General features: G+C 37.2%; 1 protein-coding gene across 4 annotated transcripts in view; it reads left to right on the top strand.

The window, feature by feature from the left end:
- cntn5 (contactin 5) overlaps positions 1-15780 on the top strand; it is a 196739-nt gene that overhangs the window by 103279 nt on the left and 77680 nt on the right. For all 4 annotated transcript variants that reach the window (XM_012868315.3, XM_021319398.2, XM_036149690.1 and 1 more), the window contains exons 6-7: positions 4046-4141; positions 7467-7670. In XM_012868315.3, the coding sequence (XP_012723769.2) occupies positions 4046-4141; positions 7467-7670 (300 nt within the window). The remainder of the gene's footprint in view (positions 1-4045; positions 4142-7466; positions 7671-15780) is intronic.

Here is a 15780-nt window from a genome sequence, read left to right as displayed (position 1 = left end):
TCCTGACATGAATGGTCATTAATTATTAATCAAAAAAGGTGATGCTGCATGGTGTGTGTGTATTTGCAAAATCTAGAGAACTTGACAATTAAAGCTCAAAAGAGTAAAACAACCCAGTCGGCCCTCCTATTAATGCGGAAGCTCCTTCTTACTCGTCTGTTGAGGTCCAAAGTTCTCTTCTGAGTTAATATACATGTAGAAAACGAACATTTCCTCCACCACCCTAAGTATTTACAGCAAACACATACTGCACATCTGTCCTGTATTTTCTCCTTTTTAATGATAAAACATTCAAAAAGATGATTCTAAGCATTGGAGACCTCACTTAGTGGCCAACAGAATGCTCGCTGAAAGCAAGCTTATGCAACAAGCTCTGGGGGTTTTGACGTGTAATATTTAAATGTGCCATTATTTATTTGGCTGTAGGCTTTAATTTAGACTAAAACCTGCCAAAATATGACCTCAAACAGCATAGGACCATGGCATTAGAATCAGAAGATGAATCAGTGGTCTCAGTCCGATATTTGATTCAAGAAGAACGTAGTATCATAGTCTATGCCCCTTTTTGGTTTGAAAAGGAAAATATCATGCCTCAAATTATTTATACTCTTGTCAATAATTAATGGAACAATCTTTGTTGGCTTTTAGTCCAGTCCTTCTTATAATTGCTGACTAACTTCTTTGCTTGTTTCCACTGGTATTTTCAAAATCTATCTTTTGTTTTGAACTTCAGGTTTTTGAGGTTGAGAGGCTCCCCTGGCACCAACCTAATACATAATTATCTTCATCTGAGATGCTCTCAGATTCAATTCAGGAGCCTAGCTGGATCTTTCCAAAACATGTTACAGTAGTAAAATTCCCACTTTAAACCTAAATATACCGTGGGTGTGAATTGTTTTCAGCTCACCTGATAGAGTATGCAGATTTACTTCATTGTTAGACATGCCAACTCTCATTGCTTGATGCAAACCTTCTTTTTTAGAACAGTGCTGCCTTAAAAAGAGGATGGTGTGCATTCCTCGGGAAGACAAGCCCAAGACAGTCTTTGGATTTTGCTGCCAGCAAAATTTCCAAACAACTAGCTCATTCTTTTTTTAACAAGGGGAAAAGTTCAGGAGGTTTCCCCTTCTCTGACCAACAGACACAGACGGGTGAAGGAGAAATCTACTCGGCATGGTCTGTAGAATCTCATCAAAGATAGCTTAAACTGTAGGGACAGACAAAAAACGCTTTTGAAACCAGGACTTTGAAACTGCAATGCCTTAAAACTAGAAAACAACTTCTGCCAGATCTTGTGTTATTTGCACATGTTCTGTCTGCTGACTGTATGCCTTTATTCGTCTATGTTTGGAATATGTTTAAAGGCTGATTAGTGATGACTGGTAGGAATTCAAACAGACATAAAACACTGACTGCTGTTGAATCAATAGTGAGCAAAGTAAACAAGCATTTGCTTTCCATGCACATTTTGGTGGCCCATTTGTTGCCAAACGAATAAAAATGATCGGTTGAAAACCAAATGACTCAAGGCAGCCAGCAGAGAAGCCTGCATACAGTAATATGGATCCACTACCTGGCCTTACCTCAGACTGAAGCACCAGTCTTGAATTGGCTTAGGATTAACTATGGACGAAAGAACAAAAGGCCTCGATTAATTGTATTGATACCAAGCAACAAAAAATTATTGGATGATGTTATCTCCACATCTGCTGATCTTCTCTGGGGAGTACCACAAGGTAGTATTCTAGGTCTTTTTTCTCTTTTCTTCATACCTCATTCCAATGTGTGTTATGTGTATAGAAAACATCAAATTTTATTTGATGTCTATACAGACCAGTTTATTTTATGTTAAATTACATAAATAAATATTCCCCTTTATAGTCCCACTGTTGGGAAATTTGTCTCTGCATTTAACCAACCCTTAAGGGAGCAGTGTGCTACCACAATGTGCAATCTGTGGTCAAGGGAATTGGTCAGGAAGCCAGAGTGAGACTTATTTTGAACCGGCGACCTTTGTGGCTTCTCCAAGACACAAACGCCCAGCTCTCTAACCACTGGGCCACCGCTCCCACATTATCCTCTATCCAGCTTTTAGATAAAGATGAATGTAACTCAGTTTCTGATTCTTAATGACAACAAAACTGAAATGAGGTTGTTTAGATCTAAATGTGGCAACAGGGTTTTGGTATTTATCTTTCCTTCCGGCCCCTTAAACTTAAAACAATTATCACAATTCCAAGTGTTAAAATTGATCCTAACCCTAAGCTTGTTAGTAAAGTAATATATAGTTAAAGTTTTATTTTTTTAAGATAATTTAGAACACATTTTATGTCTAAAAGAAGCCTTCCAAACTGTAATTCAGGATTTTATAGCCTTGTGTCTTGATTACTCTAATGCACTTCTTTTAGGAATTGGAATTTAAAATGCACTCACTGGATTTTTACCTGATATAAATAAACAAGAGCAACATTCTGCCTTCCTTCTCTGACTTCCAGTTCATTTCCAGAAGTATTTTATAATAATTTTAATGTGTTTTTTAAATTGGTTAGTAATTGGTTTTGCTTTATTTTTTTTTACAAACATATACCACCTTACTCTCTCATGATTATACCAAAAGCTTTACCACAAGGTCCCGTTGAAACTCTGGGAAGCTTTTTTTAATTCATCTCCAAAACAGTGGGATCCTTTTGTTATTATTTTTACGCATGTTTACTGATTTAAAAACAAACCAATATTCTGTCTTTTGAGCCAGTGTGAGTTGTTAAATACAATTAATTTGTTTTTGGTTAATCATTTTGTAATATAGCTATAATATAAAATAACATCCCTGTGTTTTTAATAATTTGATCAATCTTATGAAGACATTTCAGAAATTCTAAGGATTACCTAAGATTACATATCTGTAAACCATAAACATTGAAAGAGATTAACAGCAATAAATATATATATACTATATAATGATATTCAGTTTTTTGAAAGAAATGCCTGAAATAAATGTACTGTTCAATTATTTAATTTATTGACATGTACCCGTATTTATCCTCTATTTTGTGGTTTGTTATTGCTAGTCTTTGTGTTATTATAGTATTATACATGTTTTTTCTGCATGTATCCTTTAACGTAATTTTTTGTATTGACTCATTATGAGCACTGGTTGAGCTGAAACATTGTAAAAGACACTTGTGAGATGAGTACATAAAAATAAAATCCAAACCAATGCTGTGTGGAACACTTTAAAATGAAGCCAATGGACCATCATTATTAAATGTGCAGGAAATGCAGATTTCACAAGTCATTGAGGAATAATTGCCAAACACCTCAGCAGTAATGGGCAAAGTTATGGAACAAAAGTGGTTTCGACATAAAGACGGACCCCGGATCATGAGCTCATTAATTTATTTCAATTTTTCTGCAACCATATGAAATGGATATATTACCATCTTTTGTTATTTATGTCTCTATGTGCAATGCTGTACTGAAATCACGTGCCTATATCGGAAATGTGTGGAGAATGTCCATGAAGGGGCTAAAAGTGATTAATGAATGGACAAACAGACTGTACATGCTTTTATAATTTGACATAACCAGAACCCGTCCGGCTACTTTTTTTATCTGGATTATTGAGATGCATCATGAAATTAACATAATCAGAGTTTTTTTTTTCACCACCTTTTACCTCAGTGCCTGTAATTGCTGTAACCCTGTTAAAGCCATTCTTACTGAGGTTCATCACTGAGTTGAATCCAAATGCAAAAGAACCAGAAGTTTTCAATTGACTGATATATAAAAGTGAAACTGTGTCTATTTTTATATTAAATTAAGGGGTTGAGTTAATTATTTAATCACTCAGTTCTAAAGTGGGAACAATTGTTCAAGGATTACCTGTAGATATTTCTCTAAGAATTTTAAAACGAGCTTTACTGGTCTGTCGCATCACTCAATAAATCATTTGACGGCTTCTTGAAGAGATAACAAACATTTCAGCTCTGCTTGAAAATATGTCATAATTTGATCTTGCTAATAAACAATTCTTGTGCCATTTTAGACCTTGGTGCTTTCAGTACGAGGACCCGGGGTGATGTGTCTGTGCGTGAAGGCCAAGGCGTGGTGCTCATGTGTTCACCGCCTCCTCATTCACCAGGTAAGAGGAGTTGTATGATGAACCTTTTAGCAGAGCCTCTGTTTTTGCGAAGGTCCAATATAAAAAAAGCACCCTATTGTTTTGTTTTTTGTTTTTTTTAACAGTTTGATCATGGTGACTTTTTGATTAACAACTATAATGGTTTCAGGCTGCAAAAAGCCAGAGTACAGATTCCCTGAGTTTATGCTTACTGTATCATTAGAAGCGTTGTGGAGTTTTACTTGTAGCAGCCAATTATTTGGGACAGACGAATCATACATCTTGAACATCTCTGCCCACGTTTGTCTCTAGTAGTCAACCCAAAGACTTGCGATTTTTATCTTTGTCAGCTTCCTATAACATTTTTCCTATGATAGAAATGTTTGCTTAAAAGCCATTTGCAAAAAGAAAAATCTGCCAAGATTCATATTAGAATAGAATATCTAAAATAATATCTGACAATTTAGACTGTAGCTGTTGAGATTGTGATCTAAACCCCCATAAGAAACACTACTTATGGAACATGCTGTCTAAAATATTTTAGGTAATTATGATACTAATGCACATTTATTTCTGTTTTATCTTCCAACAGTTGCAACCGTGATTCCCATTTAATAAGAATCCAACGGAGTGCAAAGTGTTATGAGGGGATAGTAGCATGATGGAAATATAGATTTTCTGCCAACTTTCGTTTGTTATATCCTCGCTGCTGTAAACTATAATTGATCCAGGTATCAGTCACAGTGACATAGTGTTAAACATTCATGCTGCGCTGCATTAAGTTGACCCATGGATCAAAATACTCATCCAGGAATTTGCACCTTGAAGCACTATTTCCAAAGTTGCAAACAAACTCAGCAGAGCACAGTGGCTGATCATCGACGTTCTTTCTTTCAACTCAACAGAGCTAAAAACTGTTTTTAATATCAGACGACTACCTGCCCAGCCTTCCAACAGATCTTACCTACTTTTCACAGCTTTGTTTCACATGAAATGCTGTTATTACTGCCTGCATCTCGTCTAACAGAATGTGGCATCAGGAAATTTTGACCCATGAGATAATTAATTCACGCATGCACAAATTAAAGTGAACAATATGCTTGAAGTAGTTTGTGTATAAAGTATTTTTTTTTTTTTTTTTTTTTTGCCATCTGCTATAATTTGCTAATGTAATTTACGGTCTGGTCACATTTCTGTGAAGATGAACTAGATGGCTGAGATGGATCACATACTGTCATGTTACAACAAACTTCAATATTTTGATTACAATTTTTTTTGTGTATAGACCAACACCAACTTGCACAAAATAGTGAAATAGAAGAAATATGACAGTGGTGGATTTCCCCCTCTGGGTGGGTGGTCAGACCCTGCCTCAAGCGGAGGAGATAGTATCTTGGTTAGTTAGTATCTTGGTGTCCTGTTCACGAGTGACGGTAGGATGGAATGAGAGATTGACGGAAAGAACGGGGCTTCGTCTGCAGTAATGCAGACACTCCTCCGATCTGTTGTGGTGAAGAAAAGCTGAGCCAAAAATCTTGTCTGCATTCCGACCCTTTCCTCATCATATATCGGTTCAGGATGCCCCCTGGGCAAGTCCTGGATGCAGGAGCCCTGGGGAAAACCCAGAATTCGCTGGAGGGACTATGTAACTGGCCTGGCAATGCCTTGGGACCCCAAGTGAAGTTGCAATATGACAAAATGTCAAAAATATTGAAGAGGTATGAATACTTTTGCAAGGCAGTGTATGCCAACTTAAATAAGTGTTTTACTATTAATATTTAGTGCAGAAAAATCATTGTATCCATGATGAGAGAGTAACAAACATGATATCTGAAAAATATGTTTCAATATTTCTATAATTAATCCTCTATTCTGTATTTGTACAGAGAAGCAGAAACGTCACCGTTTCTACATAATATATTAATAATAGTAAAACTGCAAATTACTAATTATCCAGAAAACATTACAAAGTGTTTAAATCATTTACACTTCTTGTCTTGATATTGTCTTGCAAACCAGTGTACACCTCAAGGACCCTTTGTACATGTTTCCCAGCCACAACCTTCATGTATTTGTTGTGATTTTATGTAATAGAACAACAAAAACAAGTGTACAGCCATAAAGCTAAAGGAATAGGAATCACACAAAACATGTGGAATCAATTTTGTGAGGTCATCTTTCTATGACACCTCAAAATAAAATTCAGGGCACCTAACAGCCCCCAGAAGTCAACCAATTTGTAAATAGAGTTGACATGCGTGTAATTTAATCTCAGTATAAATCCAGCAGTTCTGTGAAGGCCTTAGAGGTTGTTTGGAAAGTATTAGAGAAGTCAGTGTTGCAGAAAAGAACCTGTTGACAGGACAGGTATTTATCACGCACTCCCACAAATCTGATCACAATGGAAAAGTGGCAGGAAGAAGCCAGGGTTGAAAGGGTGCCCTATGTATAAACACCTATGAGAACATTTTACACTATACTTTTCACTTCACAAATTTGCTCTACTTTGTGTTAATCCGTGACATACAGTGCAATCTAAAACCAGCATTACTGTTTATGGCTTTACTATACCAAAAAGACTGTATGTACTCAGAAATGTTTACTTTAATTATTTTGTTGTAACTGCACCTGTTTGTGCACCACCACATTGAATGCCTGCTCCAGGTACCACCTGAGGCCTGAAATGAGATCTCAGTAAATAATAGACCCCAGATGATCCTAGTGACTGTATTCTGTAAAGACAACCCAGGTTATTTTAACAGATTAAACATAACGCATTTGCAGTTGCACAATACTGTCCTTATTTGTAGCAAAGCGTTTAACTTTTTCTGGCTTACTAAGTAGGTTGGCCTTAGAAACCAATGTAATACATGTATGCACCCTTTTGTTCGCCCGTTTTTTGTTCGCCCAGACTCAGATGCTGAGTGAACAAAAAACCGCAAGCTAGATGCAATAGTTGCACAGTATCGCATGCCGGCTTTGGTTTGAACTGAATAGTGGAATGGAAAGACCTCAGGGAACGTTCTAGCTCGATTTACGGCAGAAAGTCCAACACATTTGGCTGTTTGAGACTTGCCATGATGACGGACCAGCGAGTAATGCCAGTGCATTACTCGCACTGGCAGAGAGACAGTGCGAGTAATGCACTCCCCACCCCCCAACCATCCCTATGTATTCCTTTCTTCAGTCGGCAATAAGGCGGCACCTGGCAATACTGGGGCCGTAGTATCCCGTCTACCTCTGTACGTCTTTCTCTTGATGGGCTGTACAGAAACTAAATTTCCCCCACGGGGGACAAATAAAGAAATTCGATTCAGTTGACTTCTATTCAATTTTTCTTCCACAGAGATTATCTACAGCTGGGTGTTCAACAAGTTTCCCTCGTTTGTTGCTGAGGACAGTCGCCGCTTCATCTCCCAGGTAACAGGGAACCTGTACATCTCTAAAGTTCAGCCCTCGGATGTTGGAAGCTACATCTGTCTGGTGAAGAACGCAGTGACGAACGCCAGGGTTCTGAGCCCACCAACTCCTCTGACACTTAAAACCGACGGTGAGGATTTTTAGCTCTTAAATTTTATGCAGACTGTTGTTGAGTCCTCTCTCTGCTCTGCTGATCTGATTGCATTGCTGGCGTTTTTTGAAATCTATCTATTGCCTTCTGCTCCTGGATTGCTTTTGCACAGATAAAACTCTGGGAGGGATTTTAAATCAAGATGTTGCACTATATCATATCGTAATGTGTTTGGAGGAAGTTTTACACCAGAAGCCTCAAGGTGTTTGGAATGGGATACACAATTTATGTAGATAGTGAGCAATGCTCTAAAGCGAGTGTGAGGGGAGCCCGCTTTGCTCACAATGTGCTTTGGTGAAAATGGCCATTGGGGAAATCATTTTCCTGCATAAAATTAACTGAATCAATGGCCCTTGCTGTGGATGGAGCTTTTGTCTTTTATTTTTGCCATTTAGGAGCCAAGGTGCCGACCTGTTTGTGGGATTCAGGTGTCAGTATCATCTACAGGCATTTTACCTCTGACTTCACAAAAAAATGCCCATCACATTACGCAGGTGCCTTTAGGTTTACCCAAACCAGTGTGATACCCAGTGTGATTATACACCCAGTGAAGCTATGAAATACTCTTTGTATTCTGATATCCTTTTTTAATGTTGCAGCAGGATTACATTCCTCTGAGCAAGTTTGTTGCTCTTTAATTGCATAAGTGTTTGAAGTTGCCCTCTGAGACATACATAATACTTGCACATAACCATGCTAAATTAGTTTGCGTCTCTTGCTAAACAAGAAAAAAAGAAAAAGCAGTCAGAGGGGCACGCGGTCAACTCTTTAATGTAGAGCGGATTTTTTCCCCCATGATTGATGGGAAGGGAAATTACACTTGTGCAAAAAGCCTATCCCTTCACATGTAATGTGTGTATATATATATATATATATATATATATATATATATATATATATATATATATATATATATATGTAGATATATATATGTATATATATGTAGATATATAATTTTTTTTTATTCATTTTTTTTTCTATTTATTCTTTTTTTTTTGGAATAAAGGAAACATCTGATCCTTTTCAAAACACTGTCCTACAAACAGCAACAACTCAAATAAATTACATGTAAAATTGTCATTTGAAGCACTTACATGGGGTGACTGTGGCTCAATGGGTAGAGTACTCGTCTTGCAATCGGAAGGTTGTGGTTTTGATTTCAGCTTCCCCGTCACATGTCAATGAGCCCCTGAGCAAGGTGTTTAATCCCAAGTTGCCTACCGATCTGCGTGGCCGTGTATAAATGTGTGCGCATTAGTGAGTGCAATCGGGTGAATGTGGCTATGGTGTAAAGAGCTTTGAGTGGTCAGTATGACAGGAAAGGTTCAGTCCATTTACCATTAAATAAAACTGACAGATTGCACCTGCTGTTTTTAAAGTTTTGTTAATATTTGTGACTGGATTTTATTGCTATTGTTTATGTGGTGGTAGCAAATTTGAGTTGAAAAAAAGGCAACTCTATGCCCTGTAATAGTCATACAAACGTGTAATTCTTGATGCCTATATATTTTTTGGAGGGGGATAATAAACATAGAAAACATTTACAATATGAAAGGTGAGAAACAAGATACTATGTGGGTTTTTCTTTTATCCAGAAAGCGCTTCCCCAGTAAATTAGTCTGAGAATGGATATTCAAGCCCAAATCTCATTGCTCCCTTTAGATGTTTAACAATCCTTTCAGCTCATGAGAAAATATACAGTATGAGAATGGTTATTTTGGGACAATTTAAGTAAGCCCTGATTTTTTATTATTATCACAAATAAATAAAAAAATGCACAAATGAGAAACCATATCTAAGAAAATCTCTAATCAACGTTTAAGTTTGTCCTGGTTTGACCATTTATATAATAACAATTTCAAATCTCAGATTTTATACAACTCTGAAATGCTCTTAGTGAATTTAGCCAAATCCAATTTATCTTCCAGAAATTTAAATGTCAAGATCAAGTCATCTTTCTACTTTCAACATAGAAGTACATTTAATTTCAAGATAGAAAATTACTTCAGGAGGATGGATTCAACATAAGGTCTGTTGTTTTTGTTTACATCAGGAGCAAAGGGGATGTGAAACCTTGTGTGTGTGAGAGAGAACACATCTATGATTAAACAGGATTTCTCGACTGAGTAAAAAAAAAATCACTATTCGATTCCAGCGTTGACTTTTTAAACTTTTTAGCATCTTATATAAGCATGGCTAATGCATTTTCACAGCACTACTACACTAGCAATCCCTTTAGAATAAGTGCACCCAATTTTCTAACCCAGAATACACTATGAAAAGCAGAATAATAAAATTACATTTTTTATTTAATATTGTTCAACATGTTTAAGGGAATCTTAGATTACTTATCTTCTTCTTCTTCTAGTTTCGACTAATTAGGCTGAAATGGTCAATGTATTTGTTTCAAATATATTGATAGATTCAAACTACAGTGTATCAAATATACCACATATTAATAATAATAAAACAGTGTATCAGCCCTTTAGGTGTTGCTGATAGGAAGCCACAAATCAGGATCCCTGAATGCTGGGTGTTTAGTCAGCCATACTGCAAGGCACTGCTTTCTTAAATCGCTTACAAATTGAACTTGTCTTTCACTCTGTCACCTGTTTTTGTCTTCCTACCAGATACACAAACTCATGCCAAACAAGCTGTATGAAAATAGGGGAGGCAGCTTCAGTGCTTAGGTAACAGCGTGTTTTCAGCCTGTCTGTCGGGCATTCTTTGTTAGCCATCTCTGCTTACCCGACTCAAGAATTGTTTTTTTTTTCTTTTCTTTTTTTTATATAGGAGTAAAAAAAAACACACATTAACAAACAGTCTTGAACAAGACCTCAATCAGCAAAGAAGTACAAAGGTTGCAATAATATGGTTTTTGGGTTCCTTCAGTGGGTGAACTCGTACCAGTACATCTACAGTATGTGCTGATTACATTTTTAACCACAGGGTAAGCTTTCAATATAATTATAATCTCAAGCGCTACTAGACCCGATAAGAGATGGGTAAGATGCAAAATTGGTTGGTCTCAGGATGGTGAAGTGGAGGCTTGGGTTTGAATTCTATAGAAACACTTGTGTGCACATGAAACAAGCAGCACAAAGGAAAGCCTAAAGCATTTTAAAACTAAAGAAATAATGCATGGAAGAGTGCTGAGAGACATCACCATGAATGTGGCAGAGAATGGTGAACAACTACTCAAAGTAACCATAGGGTAGAAGTTGTGCCAACGGGACTTCCTGAAGCTAGCAGAGCTAAGGATGGACACTTGTTGTAACAGCACATTATTGCACAGGCTATCCCATCATGGCCATGCTGTTTAGTGTAGTAGCTCTGACACTGTAATATTTACATGTGCAAAGCTTATTACATTATTCACAAGCTCCACTCAAACATGTACAGCTAGAGTTTTTTTTTGCATTTCTGTATGCAGTTTTAAAGCTGCGTCTTCTTTGATGCAATAGAATGAAGTAAAAACAAGAATTTGTCATGATGCCTTAAATATTTTACAGCCGAGTGAGTGAAGAAGATAATAATGGTTGGCGTATTTGTTACCAACTGATTTTTTTTCGCTAGCTTAAATTGGTATCAAAAAGAAAATACAATCCCTTGCAGAGTCACTGACACTTCTTTAACATTTTTACGAGTTTGTTTTGCAGCCTGTTCTTACCAAGATTCTGTCCGGATTTTCAAACGCATGATAATATATTTTGATCTAAACCATCTCATTGTAAGTTTGGCTGTATCTGTGGGTTTGTTGTTCTGCTGGAAGGAGAACCTCTAGCTCAGCATCAAGCTTTTTGAAGCCTGTAATCGCCTTTCTTCCTGTATTTAACTTAATCCATCTCCCTTGAACAAAATGCAGTGTTAACACTCTGACCAGCTTCCCTATCCTTGTGGAGGAAAACCTCCCCGCAGCTAGATGATTCCACCACACTTCGCTGTAGAGAAAGTTTCTCCAGGGTACTTTAATGTATTTGTTTTCCTTCTTGTATATTGTGTTGGATGTAAGTGAAAAAAAAATATTTTTGGAAATAGATTGTGCCATAGCCTTGTCTCCCAGACTATCTAAGTGAGCATGCAGCTTCCCAGAATAACTGACCATTCCACTCATACATCCCTTTTCTGACACATCTGACCAGAGCACTTTCTTCCACATTTTTGTTGTGGTCCTACATGGCTTGTTGCAAATGGCTGTCTTCTTGACTTTAGTGGTACAGCTAACAATTGTCTTGCTGACAACTACTTCAGCCTGAGCTGTGAATCTCTGCAGCTCCTCCAGAGTCACCATGGTCCTCTTGACTGCCATTTTAGATGGAGGACCATGTCTTTGAGTGTGTCCCAATTCAGGGGCTGTATCCTTCGAAGGGCGTATTTGTAGCGTCATTACATCACAGCGCGGCAACGAAGGCTGTCCCAATTGATGAATCCTTCCAAGACTCCTTGAAATGTGGCCGACGAATGTCTCCTTCTTTTCCCCGATTTGAAGGATGGGTCCGATGTATCATTCATGGCTAATCCTATCCCATGATTCATTGTGGGTTGAAGAGAATTACAACCCACAATGACCAATAATTTGGATATCTAGCTTCAGTGTTTGGTTAGTTCATTGTTATTGTTCTCTACAAATAAATGCATGCAAACTTTTCTCAGAAAGTTATAGGGTTAGTGTTAAAAATTTTTTACTAATAAGTTACACAATTGGTAATTGTCATCAATTCAGTTGATTTAGTGGTATATTTCTATATAAACGTAAAATTCAACATTTGGCTGATTAATGATTAAGAACAAAATGAAAAAATTATTGAACAACATTTTAAACAAAAGACTGTCAGCCATAATGAATATGCAAAGACCGCATTAAGTTATTTACAGAGGAGACAGCGGTTCGGGCTCCATTTGTTTGGCTCCACAGCTGCTTCGTGCTGTCTCAGTTGCTAGGCAACCAGAGTAATGCTAAGTTAAGGGCGAGGACATTCGGTGGAAGCTAGACCGTCCCAATTCACAAGCCAATCTCTTCCTATCTTCTCTTTTTTGCAGCCCACGAAGAATGGAGGATGCAGCCCCTGAATTGAGACCCACCCGTTGTATCTTCTCTTGGATTGAGACATTTTTCCATAACCTCACTCTACTTTAAACTTCTCCAGAACTTTATCCCTGACTTGTCTGGTGTGTTTCTTGGTCCTCATGTGTCTGTTACAGTGTTCCCTAACAAATCTCAGAGGCCTTTGCAGAACAGCTGTATTTATACTGAGATTAAATGAGGCCCACACAATTCACTAAATAGATTACTTTTGGAAGCAGCTGGTTGTGAGGGATTTTAATTATAAAGGTATGACTAAAGGGGTATGAATGGAAATGCTTGCCCTTTCAGATTTATGCCTGCATTTTATTGAACTATGTATCCTTTTCCTTCCACTTTACAGTTCTAGTTTCTATTGTTTCATCTCATCCCCCCCATTTTATTTTGAAATTCGAGGTTGTCTTAACAACAGCTGAAAAAGTTAAATGGTTTTTCCAACAACTGTATAACATGTAAAAAGTAGCTTCTGGATACAGCGCAGAAGGGTACAAACATTCGCAATACTTTATAGTATTGAGTGTGGATTAAAAGAATGAAATTTTGCCTTATTGTGAGTTAGGTACTGAATGAATTGCCCACCAAGATCACTCAAGCTAAAGGACCTGATAGACTATGTATTTTAAAATATTACACTTATAAATAAACTGCTGCAATTCCATCGGAAATCTTTCCACTACAACTCAATCACATCTATGCACCTTTACCTCCATTATGCCAAAGTAAAGCGTTAGAAACTATTTCCATCCATGTCTTGTGATGGCCTACAGTCAAAGTTGTAAATTTGGATGTAAATTGCACTGGAACACATCATAGCGGTCGTCTCAAATGTTGTCGTACTGTATGCTACCCCCCTTCAGTCATTGGACTCTGACCAATTAGACTGTGCAGTCTGTGCGTGAGTAAACGTGAGCGATCATCACACAGTAGAGTTTAAGCTGGATCTGTGTGTGATTCGCCATTGTCAGCTCCAGTGGCGACTCTTTGTCACAGCAGGCATCTGGGTCCCATTATCCCCTGCTGGAGGCCATTAATAGTCCTGTTGCAATCCCCCCTGAAAAAGAGGCGACATAATGAACTTTTATTTTAGTTTATTGCTGAAATACCATGTTTGATTATCATATTTCAATGTAATAAAAACTGCTAAAATATTATTGGTAAAATTATTCACTGACTCTTATGTTTTGTGTTTTTTATAGTCCTTTGAACATCTATTTTTCACTGTTCTAAGGATAGTCTTTTTTGTTTAAATGAACCAAGCTTTAGAGCTGTACTTATATGATTCACCAGGCAAAAGAGCTGCCATGTGTTTTATTTATTCCCATATATAGCTGGCATTTGTATTATCCATCTTTGAAATGGTGCATTTCCTCTGTTCTTGCAGATATGTTCATCTGCCCTGAAGAGGCGTGTATTTTGTACTTTTTTTTTGCATGCAGAATGTTTATTGCAACAATAGACAACAGCAATCAGATCTGACGTACTGTCATTTGGAAAGCTTTGTATGAATCCAAAATGTTGGATTCATACAAAGCTTTCCATACAAAGAAATATCTTTAGACATAAACCTTGCAGATATTTTCAAATATGCTGATGCACAAAGATTATGGAAAATGATGATGAATAATTACCACTTCACAAAGGCTAGAATGGACACCGAATTTATGTTATCTTTTACTTCCAGATGCATAGTAAGGTTATTACTTTGCTGTGTTTATTGTTGCTATAAGACATTTTCTGTCTCTGTGCTGGCTATAATATCAGAAAAATGTTATGTTTTCAGGACCGTGTCATCTCCATATAGGCGTATTCTCTGTTCTGTACAATAATATATTAAAGAAGTTGCCAAGGCATTGAAAATGATGTTGAAGAGTTTCTACGTTTTATGTCATAAATATGCAGCTAATCATAGCTAGTGCATCAATGGCAAAAAGTCTTGTTTTGTATGTACCCCTAATGGTACTTTAAAGTTTCTTTCCTGGAAACCTACTTAGAAAGATTGATGGCTTACTGAGGCACTCAGGATTCATATTCATTCGATTCCAATGGGACCAGCTTGTGAATTTTAAATTTGGGAAAAGAGTTAACCAGTCACAACAGACTAGGCTTTGCAGGGGATGGCATGCTCTCCAGCTTTTCTTTTTAAAAAGACAAATTCTAATACATCCGGACACGCTGCATTCCACCTGCCTTGAATTTTAAAGCATTGGTGTAAACCTTTTGTTTTTTTTTTTGTCCTACAGTTGTGGTACATTACATGAGATTTGTAAAAGCTAATGTATTAAATATGTGAATTCACAGCTACTGAGAAGAAGAATATTTGCGTTAGTAAAGGTGAGAGTTTAAAAGCTAATACCCCTTTACAGACTGTCAATTGTGGTGTTGGCGTTATAATGCTGTGGAGTTGTTTTGCTACTAGTAGTACTGGTGTATTCCAAAAAGTGGATAAGAATAAACTAGGACTACCTCCAAATCTTTAAACTTGAACTCAGATAACAGGTTGTAAACCTGAACAGAGAGATCATTCTAACAGACTATTGATCTCAAATTCATTCTGGTTTCAGATTGATTAGCCAGATCTCTATTGACCCTCTGGAAAGGTCCCAACCTTTGGCCCTTTGAAAATGTAGGGCTTATGCTTAAAAGATAACTTAAGCAACTTTAATGCACATGTTTTTTAGAAGAAAAAAAAACTTGAGCACTCAGTTATTCTAGTCTAAAATTCATTGACCCATTTTGCTGTATGTTCATTCCAGTCTCAGCAAAGGTTCTGTTCAAATCAGTTTAAATCCCAAAGGGAAAACAGCATTAATTTAACCATCTTCCCCGGCACTGGACGTGAAAGCCACATGTACTTTGAGCAAAACATTTCGGCTTCTACCAATGCAACTATTTAGTTTCTAAACACAAGCTTGTTGGAGATTATGAAATTACAAAGACTGGACTGCAAAGTTGGTTGCCATGGAAATTACAGATAAACGGACTCTGAAGTGTCTGACATACTCAGAC

This window comes from Fundulus heteroclitus, chromosome 18 (assembly GCF_011125445.2).
Source record: "Fundulus heteroclitus isolate FHET01 chromosome 18, MU-UCD_Fhet_4.1, whole genome shotgun sequence".
NCBI classification, from domain to species: Eukaryota; Metazoa; Chordata; class Actinopteri; order Cyprinodontiformes; family Fundulidae; genus Fundulus; species Fundulus heteroclitus.
Note: the sequence above shows the minus strand (reverse complement) of the source record. Positions and strands in the feature narration are given on the sequence as shown.